The following is a 23110-nucleotide window of genomic DNA, read 5'->3' on the forward strand; positions in this document are numbered from 1 at the left end:
TCCTCAGGCTTATTAACACCTTTTTAAACTGTGATGAGCCCTTGTAGCAGTGCTGGTTTTGCATAAACCTGCTGAGCAGATGCACATTGTCTCATTAGGGATCACAGAAGAGATTTTAGCAGGATGGAACATTTCAAGCAAAACATTATCCTTACCAAGATGCTATGGGAAACTTGATGATGTGACTGGAAATAACAAAATGGGCTTTTAGTTAAAGCTGGAGTCAGCAATTCTGCAGAACGCTTTTTGTCAAAATTGTCTCACAATCCACTATATGTACTGGTGTTAATACGCAGCCTAGGCTCTGTAAACTGGTATGTAAACAAATGGCATGTAAACAAAGGGGGCCCACCATAGCAACTAGTCCATATAGTAGTGGATTGTCATTCCGGCTACACGTTCCCTTATGGTCATCAAAATGCTGCTGATTTATGTTAGTGTATGTTAAGTAGATGACAACTTTCCCTTTGTAACCAAATATGTACAGAATTGTAGGACGTTTCTTCAGAGATTGTTCAGAGGTTTGCTACCTGAATAAGTGTCCTTGAGCAAGACACCAAACCACAGTCTGCTTCGTGCATGGACGGCAGAGCCAGCTTAGTGCGTAAATGTACAGCGCACTTTTCTATAGCCGGCGGCGCTATGACCCTGCTGCTACCTTCAGCCTGCTCAGCTCCACTGCTCCAAGTCTGTTAACTGCAAAGCTGGAGGAGCGCAGGGGAGGAAGTCATCCGAGAGCCATAGTCCAGTTTGTTGCTGTTGCAGGAATCAGGATATCCTTCCAGCTCCTCACAGAAATTCCAGGGATTTTTTTTTTCTTGTGTGTGTGGTTGTACCTCCTCCTTCCCCTGAAAGTAATCTCCCTGCTTGTCGCGCTGTCTCCGCTGGGCTCCGTTAGACTGTTTCCCAACGAATACTTCCAAAAGTGTGTTTTGGACGCTGGAAAACGGGATTTGACCACTGTGATACATATTTCTGCATTTTGGCACACATTACGCCTTCATACCATTACCGCTGGATCGAAGAGCGCTGGACCTAGAGTGCAACCTACTTACAGCGACGACTCCGTTTCGAAAAAGTTTAAGAATTATTTTTCCTAATACACAGTCTGGATTGGTCATGGAGGCGCCGTTCCTGCGTGCCGACTGAGGAAGGAGTGGGTCCCCAACAGACTCATACTTTGGATTTACGCACAGGAACCTTTCTCCCAAAAATTGTCAGTCGACACCATGTGTCTCGGATTTATTCTCCGAGCTCAACTGTGGATTTAACCGGTGTATGAATTGTATTGACTGGGCTGTCTCCCCCCAAAAAAAACATTGCCGCAAAGCTGGTACTCGCACATCACCATGCATTGGTTCTTGGAGAAAATCTACTGCAAAATTGAGGGAAGTCGAGCGGCAGTATGACGCTCGGGATTTCTTTGAATCTACATTCCATTCTCGTATAAGATCTTAATGCTGTTCCATTTTGGTTTACAAATATGATGAAATGGCAGCCCCGGAAGAAGGTGAGTCCGACTGATATGCTCTTTCCAATTATGGCGATAAATAACGTTTCTCGAGTGGATCACAAGTTGGAAAGAAGGGGCTCGGTCACAGACTGCTGCTCTTTCTGCAAAGGATAGATCCTATAGTCATAACCACATCAGCTCTGTATTGTATGGAACTGTAGCCAAATAAGAATTCATAACGACAAACAAGTTTGTGTTCCCTTTCAACTTTGATCTTTCTATACATTTTCTCTCCATGTCCGTCTAAATGATTATGATGAACGAGACTGCCATCAGCTGTTGTAGTACTCTGCATATAACGGATAATATACTTGCATATTAATAGTGCACACCCAGGGCTATTAAATGCGTTGCTACATTAATCTTTTATACTCTGATCTGTGTAATGTATGTCCTGCGCCTCTTAACAACACCCGACAGGCCTACATTCTTTATCTGGACTAATCAAGACACCAGTGATTAATGTATCCTGTAGTGAATACCTGGAGTAGTGGGTATACAAAGGGTTCAATCCTAAATACTGGGTCCGAATAGAAAATTACCTTTTTGGAATGGAGAAACAGAAGGATACATTGCACTTTAGTAAGATTTGCACCTAAAAGTTTCAGAATGAACTGGCACCCCTCCTTCAATAGCTACATATTTTAAGACACTTCAAGAAGACTAAAATGTGTCTTGGTTTCTTGTTTCCACACTAAGATTAAGATAAGACATTTTATTTGAGACATTTGTATTCTGCACGCATGCTCCTATTGCTCCATTCGTGTAGCCTTGGATTATTACAACATGGAAAATATCTGAAAATCATCTGGGGTCTATAAAAAAAATGTTAGCTCTAAAATGCCTATGGTTGGGATTTTTACCAGCAGGGGGCACTTGTCTGACAAAAAGCAGGCTTCCTTTGCAGAAGTGGGCTTTACACTGGTCTAGAGTCAAAAGAAGGAAAGATGAGAAGATGAGCAACTATTTTCTTTCTTCTGTCAACCATTTTTTGGCATTATTTCTTCCTCCCAAAAGACTGTTAAACAGCAGCATAAGCATTTGCAGGATTTGTTTTTCTTTCTGGCCCAGATATTTCTTTCTCTGCCGCTAAGACGATGGTGATGTTTTCTCTTCATACACAGTTTAAAAAGCCCTAGTTATCAGCACCAGTAGGAGTGAATCCACTGGTGCTATGGAGTGAAGCTACTCCTTCTGGGACTGGTCGTAGTTGAAAAACACTTCAGTGTGTATGATCCTAGTAACCTGTCATGTATTTGCCTAAATTGTTTACTGTATGCCGTTTTTTTCCAATGCATGTGTCAGTAATGTGGACAATCGCATCCTGAACGATGAGATACAAGTAAATGATCAAAACCAAGCTTCTAAATGTTGAATTATCAACAGAGAAAATAAAGCTGTGAGCAAGGCTTAATGATTTCTACAGCTGTGCAGTCTATCTGCCAGAATCATCCACTAGACCCCCCTTTGAGGACTAAAAGCCTTTCCTCACTGCAGGAATTGGTTCCCAGCCACACTGCACTGATGTGCTCAACCTGAAAAAAAACATAGAGGTAACACTGTCCTTCATATGTAGATTCTCTTTTCATCATAGATTTACTATGGTGAGCACCTCATTTTAGTGACTCTCATCAAAGATAGGGGAAGAGGAAACTGTGTTCTGTGTTGTGTGAAGTTGATTAATTAACCTGTTGTAGATCTTGGATGCAGGATGCATACGAACAAAAACGCACAACAGCTTAATTAAAATGACTCGCCACCCACATAGTAGTATGTGTTTATGTGTGCATGACATTGTCCCTTCACTCTGAACTCTGTTGCAAAATATGTCCTCTGACTTAGGTATTGAACATAGCAACCAGGACACTAGACTGGAAAATGCTTCTAGCTCTACATTTTATAGAAAGTGATTTCTTCAGAATGCAATGCTCTCTTTAAACAAGTATGCATACAATAATGTCACAAAGGATCCCCCATTCTGGCTTTTGTTTATCAGCTTTTCAATCTGGCTTTTTACTCCACTTGTAGTTTGATGGGAATCAATAGGAAGTGTAGGAGAATCAAATTGATTCAGGCTGAGTGTCCTGTCCACCTCTTCATAATGGATTACACTAATGAGGCAACATTTCAAATCTACACTGTTGAAGAGAAGAGAGAGCAATTCCCTTAATGTTGACTGCAGATAGCTTATCGGTTCTGGAAAAAAAGAGAGTAAAAAAAGATTCCCATGGGATTTGTGTGATTAACTTTCTGGTGGAGGTTTGTCTGACTGCCTGAGCTGATTCAGAAAGAATATAATCTTAAAATGTTGAAGGGGAGACATGTGACCAAAGGCTGCCATATACATGGGTTTGAAAAAAGCCAAGTTCCCCAATGCACAGGTAGAGCCTTCCCTTTTAGATTGAAGTAACACATTTTTGTATTTGTGATGCTCAGTAATGCTAACTAGTGACCCTTGTTGTGCCTTATAGCATAATAATTGAATGGGTAGGGTGGGCGTACAGCAGCGACCACTGCAGTCCCTTGTGGTCATGTTGTATTAGAGGAAGGAAAGCTTTAGAAAAAAATATGGGCAGTACCTGTTTTTACAGTAAAGCTTACTCACTCAGTCAGTCAGGTAAGAGATGGCAGTGTGCCTAAACGTGCAGTCAGATGAAAGAAAGCCATCGGGTTCAATTAAGAGCATGAATAACCTGTGGGGTCGTTGGTTTTAAGACACTGGGTAACACAAACACTGTGTGTCTTTGTATGTTTCTGTATGTGTGTACATGTGTGAAAACAGGTCCAATGTGGTTTGGACATGAATTATGGACTCCAGTGGCTTGGCAGGCTTCTGTGTGACTTATACCTGTCTGTATCATATACTGTGTTCGACTGTGGTTTTTCCTTCTCCATTGATTTATTTTACAAGAACTGCAAAACATTAAAAAAAATGTTCTTGCTGCCTGATGTGTGTATAGGTCATCATCACCCCATCTTACAATAAGCAGACTTGCTCACAACCTGTTCAAATGTTGAGCGTTCTCATATTACATCGCCAGACTCTGCATTTAGAGTTCAAATAATGCTTTGTGTGGCCAAGTCAGAAGGAAGAGACTGTGTGTTCTTGTGGTTGTGCCAGATGTTTCTGTGGGTTCCACACAGTTGACATGAAGCCTTCTCACCTGAGCGGGACACGATTCCCTGCTCATGTTTCTGTGGCCAGACTCACTGGGAGCTTGGACTTTTGGCATCAACAGGCACACTCTTACATCTCTGACCATGTTCATTGGCTGTTCACCTCGGGGAGTTTCTCATGTTGCTTTTCCTCTTTGATTCTGTATTATTTATGAACTCTCCGGTGGGGAGAAAGGGCTATCTCTCCTCCCAGCGCTCCCATCAGTCCATGTGACGTCTCCTGGCTGGCAGCGGCACAACAGTTTTGGAATACATTTATAGCAAGGGAAACCCGTCAGAATGTGAAGAGAAGGGCGACAAGACACACAAGAGAGGAGGCAAGGCTGTCAGTGGAGGACAGTATCACTTGGGAGAAGCTGAGAGTGCTGGACACAGATTGAAATAAATACAGGGATACAAATGAATGGGGCCAGATTGTGAGAGTGCAGGGAATAAGGAGATAGATGGGTGGATATTGAGGAGAAGAAATTGAGTTGCTGTAGAGCTGTAGACACTGATATCATTTGAGGTGGTTAGAATTTGAAAAAGTGATTGAAAATGGTACAGTGTTGGTGGCTAGAGAATAAGATGGTGCGGGAGATAGCGATTTGTAGTTTGGGAGTGAGAGGCCCTAGAGTGATGCAGCAGGGATAATTAATGATAGGCAGTGATAGCACCTGCTGTTCCTGATGCTGCGCAGTATTTACGGCCCAGCATGCCGAGTGGAACGGGATCCGGCTGTGTGGCCAAGACCCTGGCCCATCCTCCTGGGGCGTGAAAAAAATACAGGCTGGGGGCGGGGACTGGGTCAAGTAGGGAGGGGTTTGCATGCCATGGGGGAACAGCGACTCAGCAATACAGCTGAAATTTATGTGCTGTGCTCGCTCTGTTAATCCCAGTCCACTGCCTCCCATTGGGAGAGCTGGACAGAGATGGAGGACAGTAAGACAAGCTTCTTGGAATGCAAGGCCTGCTCATATTGTGACGCAGTTGTCTGCAGTACGCACAAACTGCAGGCATATGCTTGGTAAGGCACTCTTGGGAATCCACTGTCATAATACAGGAGAAACAATAGAAACAATAGTGACTGGGCCATCCTGCTCTCATTAATCCTCATTCCTGGGACCTGCATATTGCACTTTGAGTGTGGAGATGGATTTTTGGATAGTAAGTGGTAAATGCAAAGATTGATTTATGTGTCGAACAGTCCATTTGGAATGTTTTCCTCCAAACCTCAGAGCACTCATTTCTGATTTGCTACAGCTTTCCTTTACCCCCCAGTGCTTCTGTTGGGGCAAATAGAGCTATGTTTGAGTTTATTGAGGTCATTGTTCCAGGGGTGTGGTCAGCTGCTCTCAGGGCTCAGGAGGTGCCTGCCTCTGGGTGCCTCCACAGGGAATAAAGCGGACCTGACTTGATGGACCACATCAATAGGAACACATTTCCTTGTTCTATGAGGTGGAACGGTCCACTGCAGTACCTAAGCTCTATTCTTTTAATTATTTTCATTGGTTAAGCTCCTGTATTATCTACTCATTCTTGCATATACTGAAAAGACCCCGTGTTTTTAGACATAAACTGGCTAAAACACGTTTTTAATAAGGGCTTTTAATGGCACCAGTGTCACATTTCTTCAGCATATGGCCTGAGAAGCATGTATACCATTCTCTGTTTCAAAACATTTATCACAGTACAGCTGCCAAACCCGCAGTCCCTACATTCCTTTATAACTCTGCACTGGACTGGTTCCAGTGGGCCAGGCATATTATCAGCTCAGTCTTTAGGCCCTGCAGCTGTCTCCATCCAATGCAGTGTTGTATGTTGTGACAGACATTCGCTGCTTGTGTGTTCTAAAGAGGGCCTGCAATCCAGCCTGGATGTAGACGTGTGAAGAGCACCACTAATACCACCCTGCCTTATGCCGACGCCCCTAAATCCCACTAATTCCATCTCTTGTTGTGTCAGAGATGGGATTCATAAGCCCTTCTTTGAAGGCTCAATTTTCCAGGAGTGTGTCCATGGCTTAGCTGTAGCCTTTGAGTAGCCAGGACTAGACATTTCATTCCTTGGATTGACGCCTTGGTCTAGCACCTGAGTGGTCAGTATCTTGTGCTTGAGTAGATTATTGACGCTCGTTGATTGTGAAAAAACTAAACGGTGTCAATTAACCCTCTGAATCTTCATGACCACAGCCCGCTTGGAGAATGGCACATTGGCATACATTGCAAGAGGGTAGCAGACAAGATTATAGTCTGAGCCTGTAGCCCCTGTAGTCTTAAAGCAGTAGGTGCTGTGCAATGTTTTTGCTTTCAAACAGTGTAGCAGACATGCACACAAACGGCCTCAGCAGACTGATTCTCCAGGGGTCACAGAAACAACCAAGCCCAGAGAAGATTGTTTTAGTTCCCCCCGCCATCAGTCTGGCCTTATCAGGCCCTGCTTCTCCTTACCTTTCCTGCCATGTTGAATGTGGCGAGGGTACTAAGAATTTTTTTTTTACTGCTGGCTGTAAAAGTCTTCAGGAAGGAAAGGAAAATTATGCCGAGCACGACCCAATGAGTCTTTTCCATCTCTTGTCTATCAGGGTTTGGTTAGGCTGCTGTTCCCTCTTGTAAGTTTGGATTTATTTATATGAAGCTTATCCTGGGATACTTATGTCAGGCATATGTTTATAGTTGCTAAGATATGTGGGCTAGGAGGGCTTCCATATACTCTGTTGGCTTGTCTCCCTAAGGGAGATTCATGATACCAGCACCCTTAACAAGGCAGACAGGCAGAGGTGACTGACAGGCACACTGAGATAGATTCAGTAATGAGGACTACAGAACAAACCTCTGTGTTTCACCCCCAATGCTTGCAGATCTCAAATGATCTCATTCCTCATAGATTTTATATATTAGTTACCTAGCAGTTTATCTGCAGTCCAAAAGAGCCATAGCTCCTTACCGTAAAACCGTTTTTGCCTCCACTGTGGCTACTCTCTGCCCCCTCAGTTTCACTCCAGCATTTTTACCTTCTGTTGTGTAGGTTCTCATGGTTGTCCTGGTCTTAAACCTAAAGGTTTTTTTTTCTGTTTCCTTCTGCTAGTCTGTGTAGCCTACGATTGAGGATTTGACTTGAAACATAATGCCTACCCCACCTTTCTTGCTCCAGTAAATGCATTGCCACCGTGTAAAATTATCTGTTTTGTGTCTATGGTTGTATGTGTCAACTTGTAAATTCAACATACTGTGTGTGTTTGTGTATTTTAAAACACTCTTTTTTGCATTTGTCTTGACGTCTCTTGGAAAATGTTTGTCTTGACAGGTGAGCGATATCCCTGTGTCAGATAGGACATGATTTATGGAAACTCTGCAGTATTATCATCCATCAGAGATGCTGAAAAACTATACCGTACAATTTCTTTCTCTTTTGCCTCCTCCCGTCCTCCTCCTGATCTATATTCCTGTGGCTGGGGTCAGAGGTCACATTAGAGCATGTGTTGTTAAGCAGTCTGGAGAGTGCTTCTGTTACCACTGTCAAATCTCAAGCATCAGCTGCTTCTTAGCTTTTTAAATATACTGTACAAGGCTGCTTGCAGCTATAGGGCTGGCCAGACACAACACAATATCTGTGGTATAATAATATGTGTGTACATCATTTTAAGGAATGCCTGCCTTTATAACCTTGTAAAATGTGTTCGCTGCCTTCACCACCTGTCTCTGTGTTCTGCATGATGAAATCATGCTGAACATAACATGTGTAGTGCTATGAATGCTACTCTGTCCTCTGCTATAAAAACTGGTTGCATGCACTCATTCCAGCTGCTCCAATGAGGGCTGTAAAAAAAGATACATAATTACTCATTGAAACAAAAGTCTAACTTGGCACACAACATTTGGTGAAAAGCTTCAGGTGTGAAATTACCCTCCCAATTTAAGTTGGAGAGTATTTGTAAGCCCCCTCCTCTTTGTCCTCAAATGAACAGAATTGTCTTTTTCAATTGTGGAAAAGGCTGTATAGGCATGATGCTCCAATAGCGTCTTTGACAGAATCGTATATAGGCCTTGACACTAACTGTTCAAGGATCACATGTGCTCCTAAGTTTAAAAATAAAATAAAATAAGGAATGCATGAAAGTGATTTGTTTTTGCTTAATGAAGGGATACAAAGAGACATTTCCGAGCAAAATGATTTAATCGATTTGAATACAACATTACACTAAGCTTTTAATTATTCCTGTTGCAAACTTTATGCATTTTGCAATTGTGAAATGTTTTATTGTTGTGTCTTGTCAGCCCATATGTGCATCATGAGGGGCAGGATACTTAAACAAGATGAACTGGTAAAGTTCCCGGAGGCTGAGGAGGCTTTATCGCAGTAGACTATTTTTATTTTAGACCATGTTTCCACCTGGGATTAAGATGTGGTTTGAGTGATCCGAACTCAAGTGGACAGCTGTCAGTCCGTCTGTTCACACCTGGCAGTACACATGCATCTTCTTTGTCCATTTGTGATCTGATTGCACTTCCTCTCTCTGTATGTAAATCAACACGTGTATCATTTCTGTTTGCGTCGCTGTTTTTAACCGGCAGAGTTTATACAAGTAAACATGCTGTACAGTGCGACAGTTTTAATCGCATTTTCTAGTAAAATGTATAACAAAGATAAATACATGGCTACTCGCACTTGTGCGACAGGTTGCTGATGATGAGATATTGTCTCATTTACAAACAGAGGAGTGATGCACAACACTGCTTAGAACACTCCCCAAATGCGGCTAAATGTAGTCTGAGTAGGTTATTGAGTCCATCCGCCACTTTGGCTGGTGAAAGATTTGTGCTCGGGCGGCTATTTTATTCTTACGTCTGATAAAGTCTTGTCACCATCGGTAGCTTACGGGAGGCACAAGGCTTTCTAAATTAACGCAGTTAAGTTACTGCTTGTGCAAAACAGAACATTTCCTGTGCTCCACTTCCTTCACATTAAAAGTCTGTTATAGCCAAAAGAAAGTAGATTTTTATTTTGAAGTCGATAAGAACAGGAAGTTAGTGCTTCACAGCCCTGCAGCGCACCAGTTAATAGCAGCGACCTCCCAGTTATCAGATTTACGCGGTGAAAACGGAGTACCAAAAGCTTGTAATGTCTAATACTTATAACTGCACTCACACTGAAGGCTTCATATAGGCTACGTTAGTGGCAGCCGGCAGTGATGTATTTTCTGTACTGTATTTCCTCTCAGGCAGGGGCCGAAGGTTGCGTAGGCGGTCCCTAATGTGGACAGAAGTCACATGTTTACACTACTATTTGAGTGTGGGCACATTGGACACAAGCGACGTAAACTACCTCCGAATGTGTTTTTGTGATCAGATCTCAATGCGTCTTCAATGCGTCCTGAGAGTGTTTCCACTGTTAGTTAGAGCTGTCCACTTGTGTTCGGATCACTTAAATCACATTTTAGTGCTAGGTGGAAACAGGGTCTCAGTCTTTTAAATGATCAACTTATATGCTTCATACTTTGTGTAAGTTGGTAGCTGACTTAGCTATCTATCAAACTCACTACATATTATCTAGACGGCTCTTTCTGCTGGCAAGTAGATCTTGTCATTTATTTTAGTGGACAACATTGGTTCAGCACTGTGGCCCCTGTTTTTGCTATTGTTATGTCATCAACCTTTGTTGAAAAAAAGATAGAGGCTACATAGGCTGAATATGTAAAAATAAAAATACATTTTACAGTTCACATCCATCTACTTCTACATTCGCCAATGCAAGTGACATGCTCACAGTTTCGAACCCCGGTATACTGTAGTTCAGCTTCCTAATTAGGTTTTTATGAAGTGAAGGTACAGTCCAGGTGCTAAAGTTCTGACTCAAACTGCTGCTGAGCCTTGGGGTATAATGAACTGATATATCATACTTTACAGATACTGAATGCTTCTCGTTTGTTGCTGCCGGGCAGTGCACAGTTTTATAACAGTGCCCTGGGGACATTATTGTTACATACTGTAGCCATGCTGGCTGGCATTTGGACATGCGAAATTATCCATTCCTGAGTGTGTCAGTGAACACCACTGCATGTGTCCATCAGACTCTAACCAGCAGCACAAGCCCTTTGGATTTTATTTTCTAATAGACAACTGGGACATTGTATTATTTATAGTGTTGCAATGCATACAACAGCTATCTTCCTGAAATGTGTATGAATATACTGTATATTAGAACCTCAAATGCAATACATGTGGTGTGAGCAAGCTGTTGACATTTACGCCAACAGAGCCATTTCCACCAGCTTTCTATCACTGCGTCCCCTCATTCCTCAGTCTCTGCATTGTGCTGGCTGCTCCTAGTTTACAGATTAGGGCCCCAGGCAGAGCAGGTGCAGGCTTCAGTGATGGTAGCTCTTCTGACGCGCACACAAATACATGGGTACACTCCGGGGAGACGTGTTGGCTGTGGTTCCACTCTCGGTGAAATAGCAGACCAGGATTGTTTGTTGGAGGGGTGTGGGGGAGGGGGTGGGGGGGCAGGAGAGAGCTCTGTGCTGGTTGTATTTTGTGGATGAAGTAGAGAGTGAGCAGGTGTTTAGAAATTAAAGAAGTCCTCGATGTGCCAATGTGCTCTTGGTCCCGCTGGAGCAACTTTAATCCGGTAAAATTCTGTTCTATGCAACAAATCCGTTGACAATGCTGGATGTTTCTCTGCCAGTGCGTGTTTTGAAGCGTGTCTTTTTGGCACTGTTAAAAATCTAATTTAATAAGTTGGTTTGTCCCTGTTTTTATGATTGTGTAGTAGTGGATGAAATTCAATTCAAGGCCTGAGTCTATAGAAATTTACCAAATGCAGTCTTTAAGACACCCTGTTTTGCTTCTGTATTGATCATTGTTTCCTAAGGAATGGCGCTTTAGATATCTTAATGTGGAAGTATCTGTGTGGAGAAATAGTTTGACATGTAATATCTTGCTTTTCTGCTTTCAACATTGTCTGTCCTATTGTTTGCGGTTCATGCTGTTCTTTGTTCTGGAAAATAAAAAGTGAATTGACATTAAAATGGATTTCTAATCAAAGTGAGAGGCAAATGTAATGGCTTGCATGATTGAGCTGTCAGTCTGATGACTGTGATAGACAGCTTTGATAAAATACTTTGGAATTCTTTATTTCTACTATAGAACTAATAATTAGAAGCTGAGGAAAAATGTTGAACAAAAGCAAAATCGCTGATCAGTGTTCCACATGTATGTAAAGGGTGCTGCCATTCCTCATTGCACAGTACATGATGTGACACATGTTTCATTTGTAAATGGAGTTTGTCAATCTTCGGAGCATTATGTGGCAAACAGACAGATAATGGAGATGTGAATGTGGCGGGGGACACTCCTTGTGAGGCACCTCTTTGACTGCTATCACAGCCACTTGTCCCCATTCCAATGAAGTGAGACTCGCTTAATTAATTCCCAGTCCTCATTTCCTGCGATGATGGAAAACTGTTGCCCTTGCACAGAAACTGCTCATCTCAGGAAACGTATACAAGACAACACGAAAGGAAACAATGTTATACTGATATTTTATCCAGTACACATTCTGTTCCTTCCGGGCTTCTTTTCTCTCATCATCTATTGATGCACATGCTCTGTTGTCTCAATCAGAGTGTGTCTTTGAGTGCCCTCCTGTTTGGGAAATTAGCGTCAAATGATCTTGTTTGAGTGCCCGTCTCTTCTTGGCTTGTGTGATGGCGAGTCCCGGGGGATCTTTAAGGGGATTCAGATGTTGAGAGGAGGGGGAGTTATGAAACCCGATTAGAATATGGTTAGAGTTAATTAACTAAGGTTTTTTTCAGCTCATTCCATCTATCTATTTGTAATCTAATTACAGACGGTGCTTCTCAAGTTCCTATCTAAAATGAAAATGTAACTGGTCCCATGGGGAAGTTGAGAGGGTGGGGGTGAGAGATGATACCCTTCCCGTTGTCACACCCACCTCTTGCTCCACCTCCTGGTGTCATCCTCTCAAAGCTGTGCTGAGGACTTAACAGATGTGATGTCAGAGCAATCAGGAAACCTTGTCTGCGTTGGTCTGAAGTGCTTCGCTGATTCCACTGAGTCCCCTCAATCTGACTGTCATTTTTTAAAGATGGTTTAGGTGTCTTACCATTTAATGAGTTTAGAAAATAAATGCAGTTATGTCTTCAGAACACCGCCATATGTGATATTGACTTCTGCAGGCAGCAATTTGCAAACATGACTAGTTGGCCATAAAAGGCATCATGCTTTCGTTATGAAGGAGAATGATGAAAGCATTGTGATTTCGATATTGTGACAGAGCTTAGGCCTTACCCAAGGCAATGGTGGGCTACAGACGTTTTTTAGAAGTATGGACCCCAGATACAGTTATGAAAAGATGATAGCACACCTTTTATGTTGCTTTCTGCCATCTTCCTTTCACTGCCTTTGTTCTGCCTTCTCCTTCAAACTTCTTTATATACAGTATTCTGTTCAAACTTCCCTGAGTGAAGGGAACTTCCTCTTTTGTTTCTGCTTGTTGAATATCTGAGCAGCTCTTGTCATGGTGGCTGATCGGTAAAGATCAAGAGGCGCTCTTCAGCTCCATTGTCTCTGAATAAGAGAAGTTTGAGTCCAAAAATGCAATTCAAGCACTTCTGTCTACCCTCACAGCGATGAAACTCATATTAGTGCCAACGTCTTGCTTTCCTGTCTCCCATCTTTTCTTCTCCCTTTCTTCTTTCTGTCCAAGTTTAAACCCCACATCTCTCCCCATCTACCATATCGTCTGACTGTGCCCCATCTTCTTGCCTTCAGCTGAGAATTAGCCCATTTCTCCCATTTATTTCCCCCAAAATTGAGGCAGGTAGAGACGAGTGGGGGGGGGGGGGGGGGGGGGGGGAACCTGCAAGCCCAGCACATTGCTAGAACTGTGAATTCATTAGTCTCCATGGGTTCTCGAAACATGAGAATGAGTTTCTCACAAATCAGCCAGGAAATGGTAGTTTTTTTTCTTCTGCATTGCATTTTGCTGTAAACCCATCAGCGTATGTACACAAGCATCTTATATGCTGGCCATGAAATTAAACAGAAGCAGACAGTTAACATGGAACATTTTGAAGCACACTAGGCTCAGTGGTTTCCTTAGCGAAGAAAAAAACCATCAGAACATTTCCATTATTCTGCAAATGTGTAAGTCCGCAAAAGCATAAAATTAGATATCTGTGGAGCATAAAATTCATTCTGAGACCTCTACAAAAGGTCAAAGGATATTTCCAAACTAAACCCACGATTAGCTTCTTGTTTGACACACAATGTTAATGCTTGGTAAGAAGTTACCCAGTGTGGAATTGGTATGTCCAGTTTCCCATTAATCCAGCTTTGAAGTCCTTTAAGTCTTTTGTGACCTACTAAGGATTACAGATGATTTCCCCATATTGTTCTGATGCATGTAGGCTACATACAATTTCAGACATTATTGGAATTTGTGGTTGGTTGCAGAGCATTTTGCTGTTGTGGCAATCTGTTCGTGCTTGCTGTCCTATTTTCTCCAGTTGCCACTTTCCGCGGTCGGAGATTAGAAGGGGAGGAGGATGTGTAGCAGCCAATTACAGTTATAACTTTGTTGTGCTGGAGACTCCCCACTGTCTACAGACCTCTCCTCATTCAAAAGAGCACCCTCTTTTCTCTGACGGCCCAATTTGTCAAGATCACTCACTGAGATTGGTGTCATTTTGAGTGGGGTTGGTGTCTGACTTTAGAGAGGGATGATTACAGCTAAAGCAGATGAAAAGGCAAAATGCAGATGATCCTTAATCTCTTTTAAAGGATTCCTACCTCCTCCTGCTTTTCTTCACCTCTTTATCTCATGATCACATTTCCTTTTTTCGTTCAAGGTCTTCCCTGAGTCCCGTTGACCTCTCATTTCTTCCCCTCGATTTCCTTTTCTTTCTCGAAGTCCTTTCTACTCTTCATTATCCCCTCTCTGTCTGATTCCTTTTCCCAGTGTACCGTCCTTCATCCTTTTTCGTCTTTTTCGCTCTCTCCTCTTGACAGCAGACTGACTCCCTTTAATGTGTGGACGACACAGCACAGACCCTGTGTAAATATGTAGGCTAATCTGGGCTTTCATTAGTTTGTGTACATGAATATTGCATGACTGGTTCTCGAGCGCTAGCACAGATTAGTTCTCCCGTCTTTTCCCTTGGCTAATTGAAAACCATTACAAGTGAGGAGTCGCGCTCCAAAAATCTCCTTTTCCCAGGCTACACTGGGGCTGTTCTCAAGTTAGCTACACTCCGTATACCCCTCCAGTCAAATGCAAAAGCCCACTTTTTAAATGGACACCAATCAAAAGGCTGTTCTGGGAGCGGCAGCAGAGCAGAGTGTTAGAAAATGAGGTTAAGTGTGCAGACTGACTGACCTTCAATATTGCAACGCCCTCCGTATCAGAATCTGACAGCCCGTGAGAGTGTGGAAAGAAAGGGCTTGGTGGGACGAGTTGTAATTGCACTGGGATAGAGAGAGTAGATGAAGCATTTATGGTTCGACCTGTCTATTTTTCAGTGCATGAAGGGTATGGGTTTGGCAGATTCACCTCTGGGTTTTCTTTTGACAAGAGCGGGTTTCCTTTTGACCTGCAATAAACAACCAAACAACCTACTTTTACAATACAAATACTTAATCCATTATTCATTTTGGGTGGTAGAAGCCCACAAGTCAAACAGAGTGTGTCGAAAGTGTCAGTGCCTTGTTCATAATTTTACGCTTTGAGATTTTTATTTTTTTGCTGGTAGTTCAGATCTTCAGAAGAATGTCTTTGGGGTGCTATTTTAAACAGGCCTCTCCCCTTTCTATCTGATCTTGTGTTGTTACTCGGGGATACGGGGGGTTGAGCAAAATGTGTGTCGAGACTCTTTGGAAATAAGGTCCTCCATGTTGCCCCTAGACACGTTCCCCCTTGTCATGAAGCTAATTTTATGCAACCCTCATCATGCTTCTGGAACAGAGAAAGAGTCGGAGAGAGATATTATCTGCAGGATGGTGCTGGAATATGAGGAGGAAATTGAGTGGAAACTCTTGCTTTGTATAAAAGCAAGTGGTATATCATCATGGGTTCATGTTTTCCCACCTCCATCCTCTTCCCTCATTTATTGCTTTTCAAAAGGGGCTATGTTTCAATTCAATTACAGTGTGCTTGGAGGTTGGGAGATGTGAGCTTGTGTATGTGAGACGTTTCCTCGTCAACTGAGATAGACATATGAATGTGTGTGTGTTTCCTAGAGCATCTTGAGGATGCCAGTACCTGTGGTGAGTGTTTACTTAAGTTGCAATACAATTTCACCTATTTTCCAGAACATTATTTCCCCTTCAAATATTTGTGCCTTTCCCTACATTTTCTTGCACCTGTGCCGGTTTGTTTAAAGAGTAGCAGAGTTCTATTTTCTACCCTAAACTCGATGATGTTCTGCTGATATATTTGGGGTGTGTGAAACACAATAGTTTTCAAGATGAATACTCAAGCATTTTCTTCCTGCGGAAATAAAAACACGTCATTCCCACCACATGACACTGCGAGGCTGGCTGCAGGAATGAAAATGAGATGCCTGGTGGCACCGTGTCAAGGAGTAACAGATTGAACATTAGCCTGAATGGTCCAGCAAATGTTTGCAGATTTTTTTATTCAAATTAGCCCCGAATATTGGCTCAGGAGCCAAGGGTGCAGAGAGAGCAGAGAGAGAGCTCTGCAGTGGACACCTGCTCTATTAACCCCACATGATGCGTTTGGTTGCGGTTGCATGATTCATAGCAAGTATCAGATAGAACTAAATGTGTGAGCTATTTGTGTTTGCCCAAGTATCAGTACATTTGGCCTAGGAGAACATGAAAATAGAAAACAACAAGTTAGATTTAGCATCTTATTAGTATGTCTGCTTTGTGTTGTTCTTCCCGAAAGCAAACTTTTCCACTTTTAGTCAAACAATGAATCTCAACCTGAGCAGAGGGAGGGGTGCTCAGCCTGACATCAGACAGCATTATTTATGGTGTATGTGGCTGTCGGTGGTGTTTGACTTATTGCAGGGTCACAGGATGTGGGTGGATTTAGATGGTACTTTATCACTCTTACCTCTCCATTCTTAATCAAGTCACGTCCCACCCTGTCACTGCACTGGGTCACCTCCAGTATCTGCATCTGTATCAGTGTGTGTGTGCGTGCGTGTGTGTGTGCTTGTGTCTGAATGAATAGTATATACTGTATAGGTGCATTTGCACAACACCACATGATACTATCGACTTGGACCACACATATCATCTTCCTCCTGACACTGACAAACTAAGCTCATGTTGCTCTCATGTTCTGGTGCAAAATTAGCAGCGCAATAATTTAATGACTTGATCCACTGAACTTGCAGCTACTCCTTGCTGATTTCTTTCCGGCACCACAAGCAGAGATAAGGGGCTATAGAACCCAGAATCAGAATCGGTTTTATTGCCAGGTACGTTCTCACATACAAGGAATTTGCTGTGGTAAGACCGTGCAAACAATAAACATAAACCTAGTGAATATAAGTAAAAGGCATCCTAAAGAATATAAATAGAATACTTACAATGAAATAATCTACGAGAGAAATATGTGCAATTGCCTATTTAAAAAAAGTTGTACAATTGTGCAGAGTGAACAGGATCAAAATACAGATAGAGATATGGATCCATGTTAATGTAACTCACTTCTTTTTAACTCTAGATTTTGTGCAGGTCCCTGAACAACAAAAGGCTTTATGCAACTTTATTCTTTCTTACATATGCAGTAGTACTTTAGTACTAAGACCTTTTTAAATAGACTGTGATGTGTAATTAAGTGGAGCTTCCCTTTAACTGCGAAGCGCAGCTCATTGTGGTCTCTTGTATCAACAACTGCAACATAACAATGTCATAACAAACTCTGCCCTTGTGTGGATTTGTGATGTTATATCTTTACAGTATACAGTACATCGCCCTCAGCCCTGCCTCTCTGTCCTTGGCTGTTTTGTACGCACTGACAGTGGCTGCCCTATCTCGCTTTAACCTTAGTCTAAAGCCATGACTGATGGGATTCTCAAGCCTCCTCCCTTTTTCACCTCTCACAGATGATATATGTTTGCAAATAAATGTACCTTTGCCAGTGTGTCTGTGTGTTTTTTATGCGTGTGCATGTGTTTGAGGGTGTGTCAGATCCTTGACTTTGACCTACGCTTGGTGTTGACTGTTGTGTTCTTCATGTATGTTCATTGTATGGGGATCTGTTTTAGAGGAACTAACAAGTATGGGCTGCATCACATGTCTCTAGACTGAGTCCCGGCTGACTACATATCATGTCAGTAGGGTATTAAATGTTTAATGATAGTGGATGTAGAAGATTGCCTTCTTCTTGTCCCTATTAAATATTTAGAGAGTGTCTGAACGGTGCATTTGACATTGCTGGGTGCTGAGGGACCCTGTTCATAGTATGAAGTGTGGGAACATAACTGACTGCCAGCTGTCTATTTGGTTCTCACTTGGGTGCAACTGGGACCTTGGCTGAATAAAACTGGTGGCAGACACAGAATGAGAGGTGAGAGGGGATGTTATATTTAGCCATGTCCTTTGTCACACAGCTCTATTTCCTCTATATACAGCATACCCCTGCCTCTGTATGCAAACCCTGCTTTGTCCTTTTGAATATAGGGGACACTAGATGAGGATAAAACCTGGAAACACGGGTTGGCACACAGACCTATTTTAAATCTCGGAGCCATGTATTTATAAGTTTAACTTGATGGATACTGGAATTTGCTGCCAATTTAAGAACATTGTGAAATGGTGTATACATTAACTTAAACATAGTGTTTTCGACTATAGTAAAAGTTCTTTGATGGAAAGAGATTGAACTTATTTTAGTTTCCATCTGGAAAAACCAGCGAGGCACAAGTACAAAGACAGGCTTGGAATGATATCTAAGAATCGAGGAGCCGCTCGCACACCAAATGGCATGATGCATTTACCTGACATCTTTGTCCAAACTCAAAGTGGAAAAGACTGGCAATGCAGCAGTGTATTTTGGTTTGCTGATGATGCCTAATAGTGGATGGATGATGTCAGAAACTATTGTGGATATTTAAAAAAGTGTTGAATATATTTCAGATCCATTTCCAGTTATTTGACTTGCTTGCTAGATCAAGTGCCATTCCTTCTCGCGATTACAGTAAGGTTACACTATGTGGCTTTCTAGAATTGTCAAACATATATCACAATAGGCAATGCAAATAAATGAACTCATGTCCACAAATTAAGTATTGTGGAACCAATGGCAATGTCATTGACTCGACGTCATTGCAAATGAGGGTCACCCCTCAATTGATCTCTCGAGGATAAATACAGGTTAAATGAAATAATTTCATTAGTGTACTCAGTACAAGACTGTGGATATTTGCCTCTGTAGATACTTTGACTGCACAGTGTCTGATACAATGCACAGAGGGCTTTCTGTGTGTTTAGCGTGCATATGTAGCGGGACCTGATCTTCAGGGGCCCCTCAAGTCGCCCAGTCTTCTCCCCTGGTCACCATATCCTCTTTCCTTGAAAGCAGTCTAAGGTGTTAGGATATCAGAAGCATATCTTGTCATGGGACCCCTTGGAGCAACTCAGGAGACACCTGGTCGCACCACTGACTTCTTTATAATGCTAGCTCACACTGGCGGCATTGTTCAGAGTAGCTCACAATGGAGACATGCGCAGAGAGACGTATTGTGCAGAGGCCTCGATGAATTCCTCTAACGTTATGATGTACTGAACAACCCGGTGCTTTCCCCCAGCGCAGACATCATCCATATTCACATCCATATGGCGAAGACAATCCGGCAGTGTGTCACCCGAAAACAACTGCAGCCTGCAACTGCGCAGATAAAGAGAAGGGAGGCAAACCTTGTCCAGCTGGAGAGCCCTTCCCTCTGGTCAACAGAGGGAGACGAATGTAAGTGAAAAGCATGTCTGACTCAGGCTGTCTGCTCAGGCTTGCCTGTTGGACGACCCACAAAGGGACACACGGGATTGATCAGAGGAGGGAGAAGACCTCCACACAGGAACAGCCTGGAGGCACGGGGGAAACCTTCTGCTCCACAGTCAAATCTACTTCTGAAGAGACAAACGCTCAGAAAGGATGAAAGTAGATTCTCATGATGTGATCGCTGGCTGAGCTCAGTAATGCCAAATGATGTACGTAGTAGATGCTTAGATCACAGTTTGGCACGTGCTCTAGCTGTCTCTGCTTCAGTGGTGGTTGGCTGGGACTCGTATTTGCTGGCCACTCCTTTTAATTATGGCTCAACAGATAACTTCAGGGAGCTATTGAGAGGCTCTAAATACTGTACTGCACTAGCCAAAGCAGCCAAACTCTCTGAAGACCATAGAGCAGATGTGCCTTTTATATGTTGAGCTTCAGAACCCTGTGAGAGCTATGCTAATGATTAAAAGTGTGACTTGCTGTGGTCTCACACAAAATAAGCAAATTTCATCACTTTCTGCACCCACTGCCTAGTCATTACAATATTCCAGAGGTTTGTGGTCGGACTTTATGCTTTTTTCATTGTGCGTGCGGTTCATTGTTTATGCTGGTGTCTGTTTGCTTGCTGTACCATTCCTCTTAGGAATGTTGGTGGGTCTCTGCTTTTCATTAGCCGGACTGCGTCAGGCGAATCGGACCCATGTTTTGAGGAGGGGTGGGAGGGGCAAAATCATGTAGGCTATTGTAACCCTGTCTTGCATCTCGCTCGTAACATTGTCCGCTCCACCACAGTTCATTAGTGTTCCTGTGATACTGCAGCCATGGCTCCAGCATTTAAACTGAGGTCAGCAGGGCTGGATGGTGAGAGAGGGAGATAGCTGCTTGTTAATATGCTAATGATACCACATGACTGATTAGTTTTCAAATAGGATAATAATCTTATATATATATATATATATATATATATATATATGTAACAAAACTCAACTAACTTGGCTTTATTTTTCTGTGTCACACTTAAAAACGTCCTCTGTGCCCATACCCACCCACCCTTCAAAGCAAACAGGGATGTTGTGCCCAGTGTTAAGGGAACATTGCTGGGTGGATCAAGGCAGGATAAGCGGTTAAGGTATAAAGGAGGCCCTATAGGCCCTGTTATGGCTGGATGGTTTAGCTCTAATCCAATTGAGCACGCTGGGGGGACTTGATACGGGCGGCATCGGGTCCTCACAGCCAGACAACCAGTGTGCTCACACCTGCCAATCCATTCCATCTGAATATTCTAGCTGATTACTGACGGTAATTAAAATGTCTAATTATATCAGATTCACTATCAAGCAGGATTTGTAGAAATACAGATTATTAGCTGGTTTTGTTTTGGCTCAATTACCCTCTTACCTCTCGTGGGAGCTGTAGTTTATAAGCTAGATACGAGCTCTGCCAGTTCCATGCCTCCAGCAATAAACCACGGCTCCTCACAGCCTCCCTGAACACCTGCAAGCGTTTACAACAGGTCTGCATTTTGGTCAGTGTGATTGTGTGATGTCTGAGTGTCAGAACAAGATGCCTTCTTGAGTGTCAGAACAAGATGCCTTCTTGTAATGAGTGGATCACGCCTTGTTGAAGAGTTGAGAGCTGATGAATATTCAGAAGCTACCACTCCTCTAAGGACGAGCAGAGTAAAGTATTCAGAGCAGCATGTCATTGGGGTTGTTGAGGTTTAACCAATCAAAAACATGAGTAGGATTCCCAAATGGTGAATAGTAGGAAAATACTTTTTTCAGATTAATAGCAATAAAGCACCAGTGGAAAACACGAGTGGCAGAAGCAATACTCTAAAGCAATCTATAGCAGCCCATCCAACCTTGAAGGAGCTTACAATAGCCAGAGCCGTTTCCTCAGCATTAGCAGTCTTGTGTGGGATGCTGTATAATCTACCTGCCAGATTAAGATGACATGGTCATTGTCTAAAAGAGAGAATTGAATTATGGTGTGTGAAGGGGGTTTAAATGAGATTATAGGGAAATAACTCATCTAGCGTGCATGAGATGTGCAAAGTCAGGGGCTCTGCACACATTCTCTCTCACACACACGCTCACACTTGCGCTTATGCAGTGTGAGCTATTTTGCATACACCTAAGCACCAACACAGGGAGAGGCATATGAACAATGCACACTCACACATGCACACTTGGCCTATATTCGCAGTAGGCCACACTCTATTGGGGATCATTCCCTCCTGTTTTGCTGCATCTCTTTATAAGCAGAGATGATGTTTTTATTTTATTGTATTTGTGCCAGTGACAGTGCAACCTCTGTCTCTGACTCTGTTTTCACACCACTCATGTGTTTACCACATTGACTTGCTATGGGTCTCCTAAAACAAGTATGTGGGCTAATCCCCAGGATGTGTGCGATTAGCTTAACAACTCTGCAGCATATTTAGTACATGTATCTGCTCTGTTTAAGCGCAGCTAATCTCTTAGCATCCCCTAACTGCTAAATTCTCATGAACCTCCCTCTCCATGTTTGCACTTCAATTTTTTATCTCTTTTCATGTTCTTCCTCGGGGTACGTGAGCGTGCATGTGGATGTCTTGGGCGTGCGTGTTCCCTGGTGTGGCAGAATGCATGCGTGTGTGCTACACATTTGTCTACCTGTGTGTTTATGTGTGCACGGGTCTGCTCTGTGATGCAGTTCAATTCCTGTGGTTGCTGTTAACTCAGTGGATGTCACTGTGTATGTGTTTCCCCTGCGGGACAAGAATATGTTTAGCGATTCTGCGACAACGGCACAACGCCATTTATTTTATCATGGTTGATCATCAGTTGATGATAGGATGCACAAAGGCTTTACAACAACAGTGATGGTATCAATTAATCACATTTACAGTATTGTGCTCCCACTGATAGGAAGTGATCTCATCCCTCACAACTTTGTTTATGCCATACACTGTAAGCAAATGCATGGGCGTCTGTGCCTGTACATCAATGGTGGGTGGTTGGATAGATTAGAATTAGCAGATGGACTGTATTTGCATTAGCCACCGGGGTGCTAACACAGACGGAGTAAATCTGGTGTGCAAGGCTGTGACCAGGTTGTAGCTCACTAGGGTTAGAGCCAGGCCAGGACACTCTGTCTGGGATTCTGCAGCAGCAGGGGGCTGGGGTGTGGCCAAAGTCCAGTCTGTCTGCATGCATGGCTAATGTTAAGGCGGGTCAATAGCACAGGTGGGACAAGTGGACATTATGATTTAAAGGCCTACTTCACCGGTTTGAATATGAAGGTTTTTTTAACCCTATATTTCTCTTTGATGTCACGAGAAAGAGAAATATAGGGTTAAAAAAAACACTCTTTCTGCCTTTTCTCAGGCTAGGATGAACCGATATTAATTTTTTTGCACATTTATACTACATAGGATCTCAGAATTCAATACACCTTCAT

General features: G+C 42.8%; 1 protein-coding gene across 2 annotated transcripts in view; it reads left to right on the plus strand.

Annotated features, from left to right (window-relative positions):
- LOC307266598 (tetratricopeptide repeat protein 28-like) overlaps window positions 1–23110 on the plus strand; it is a 177174-nt gene that overhangs the window by 54109 nt on the left and 99955 nt on the right. The window contains exon 1 of one of the 2 annotated variants that reach the window (XM_080048655.1): window positions 855–1510. The exons of the other annotated variant lie outside the window; for it this stretch is intronic. Coding sequence (XP_079904781.1) covers window positions 1484–1510 — 27 coding nt within the window. The 5' untranslated portion in view covers window positions 855–1483. Of the gene's footprint in view, window positions 1–854; window positions 1511–23110 lie in introns of those variants that run through there. 2 annotated transcript variants of the gene reach the window in all.

Source organism: Ammodytes marinus (assembly GCF_949987685.1).
Source record: "Ammodytes marinus genome assembly, chromosome: 2".
Classification (NCBI taxonomy): Eukaryota; Metazoa; Chordata; class Actinopteri; order Uranoscopiformes; family Ammodytidae; genus Ammodytes; species Ammodytes marinus.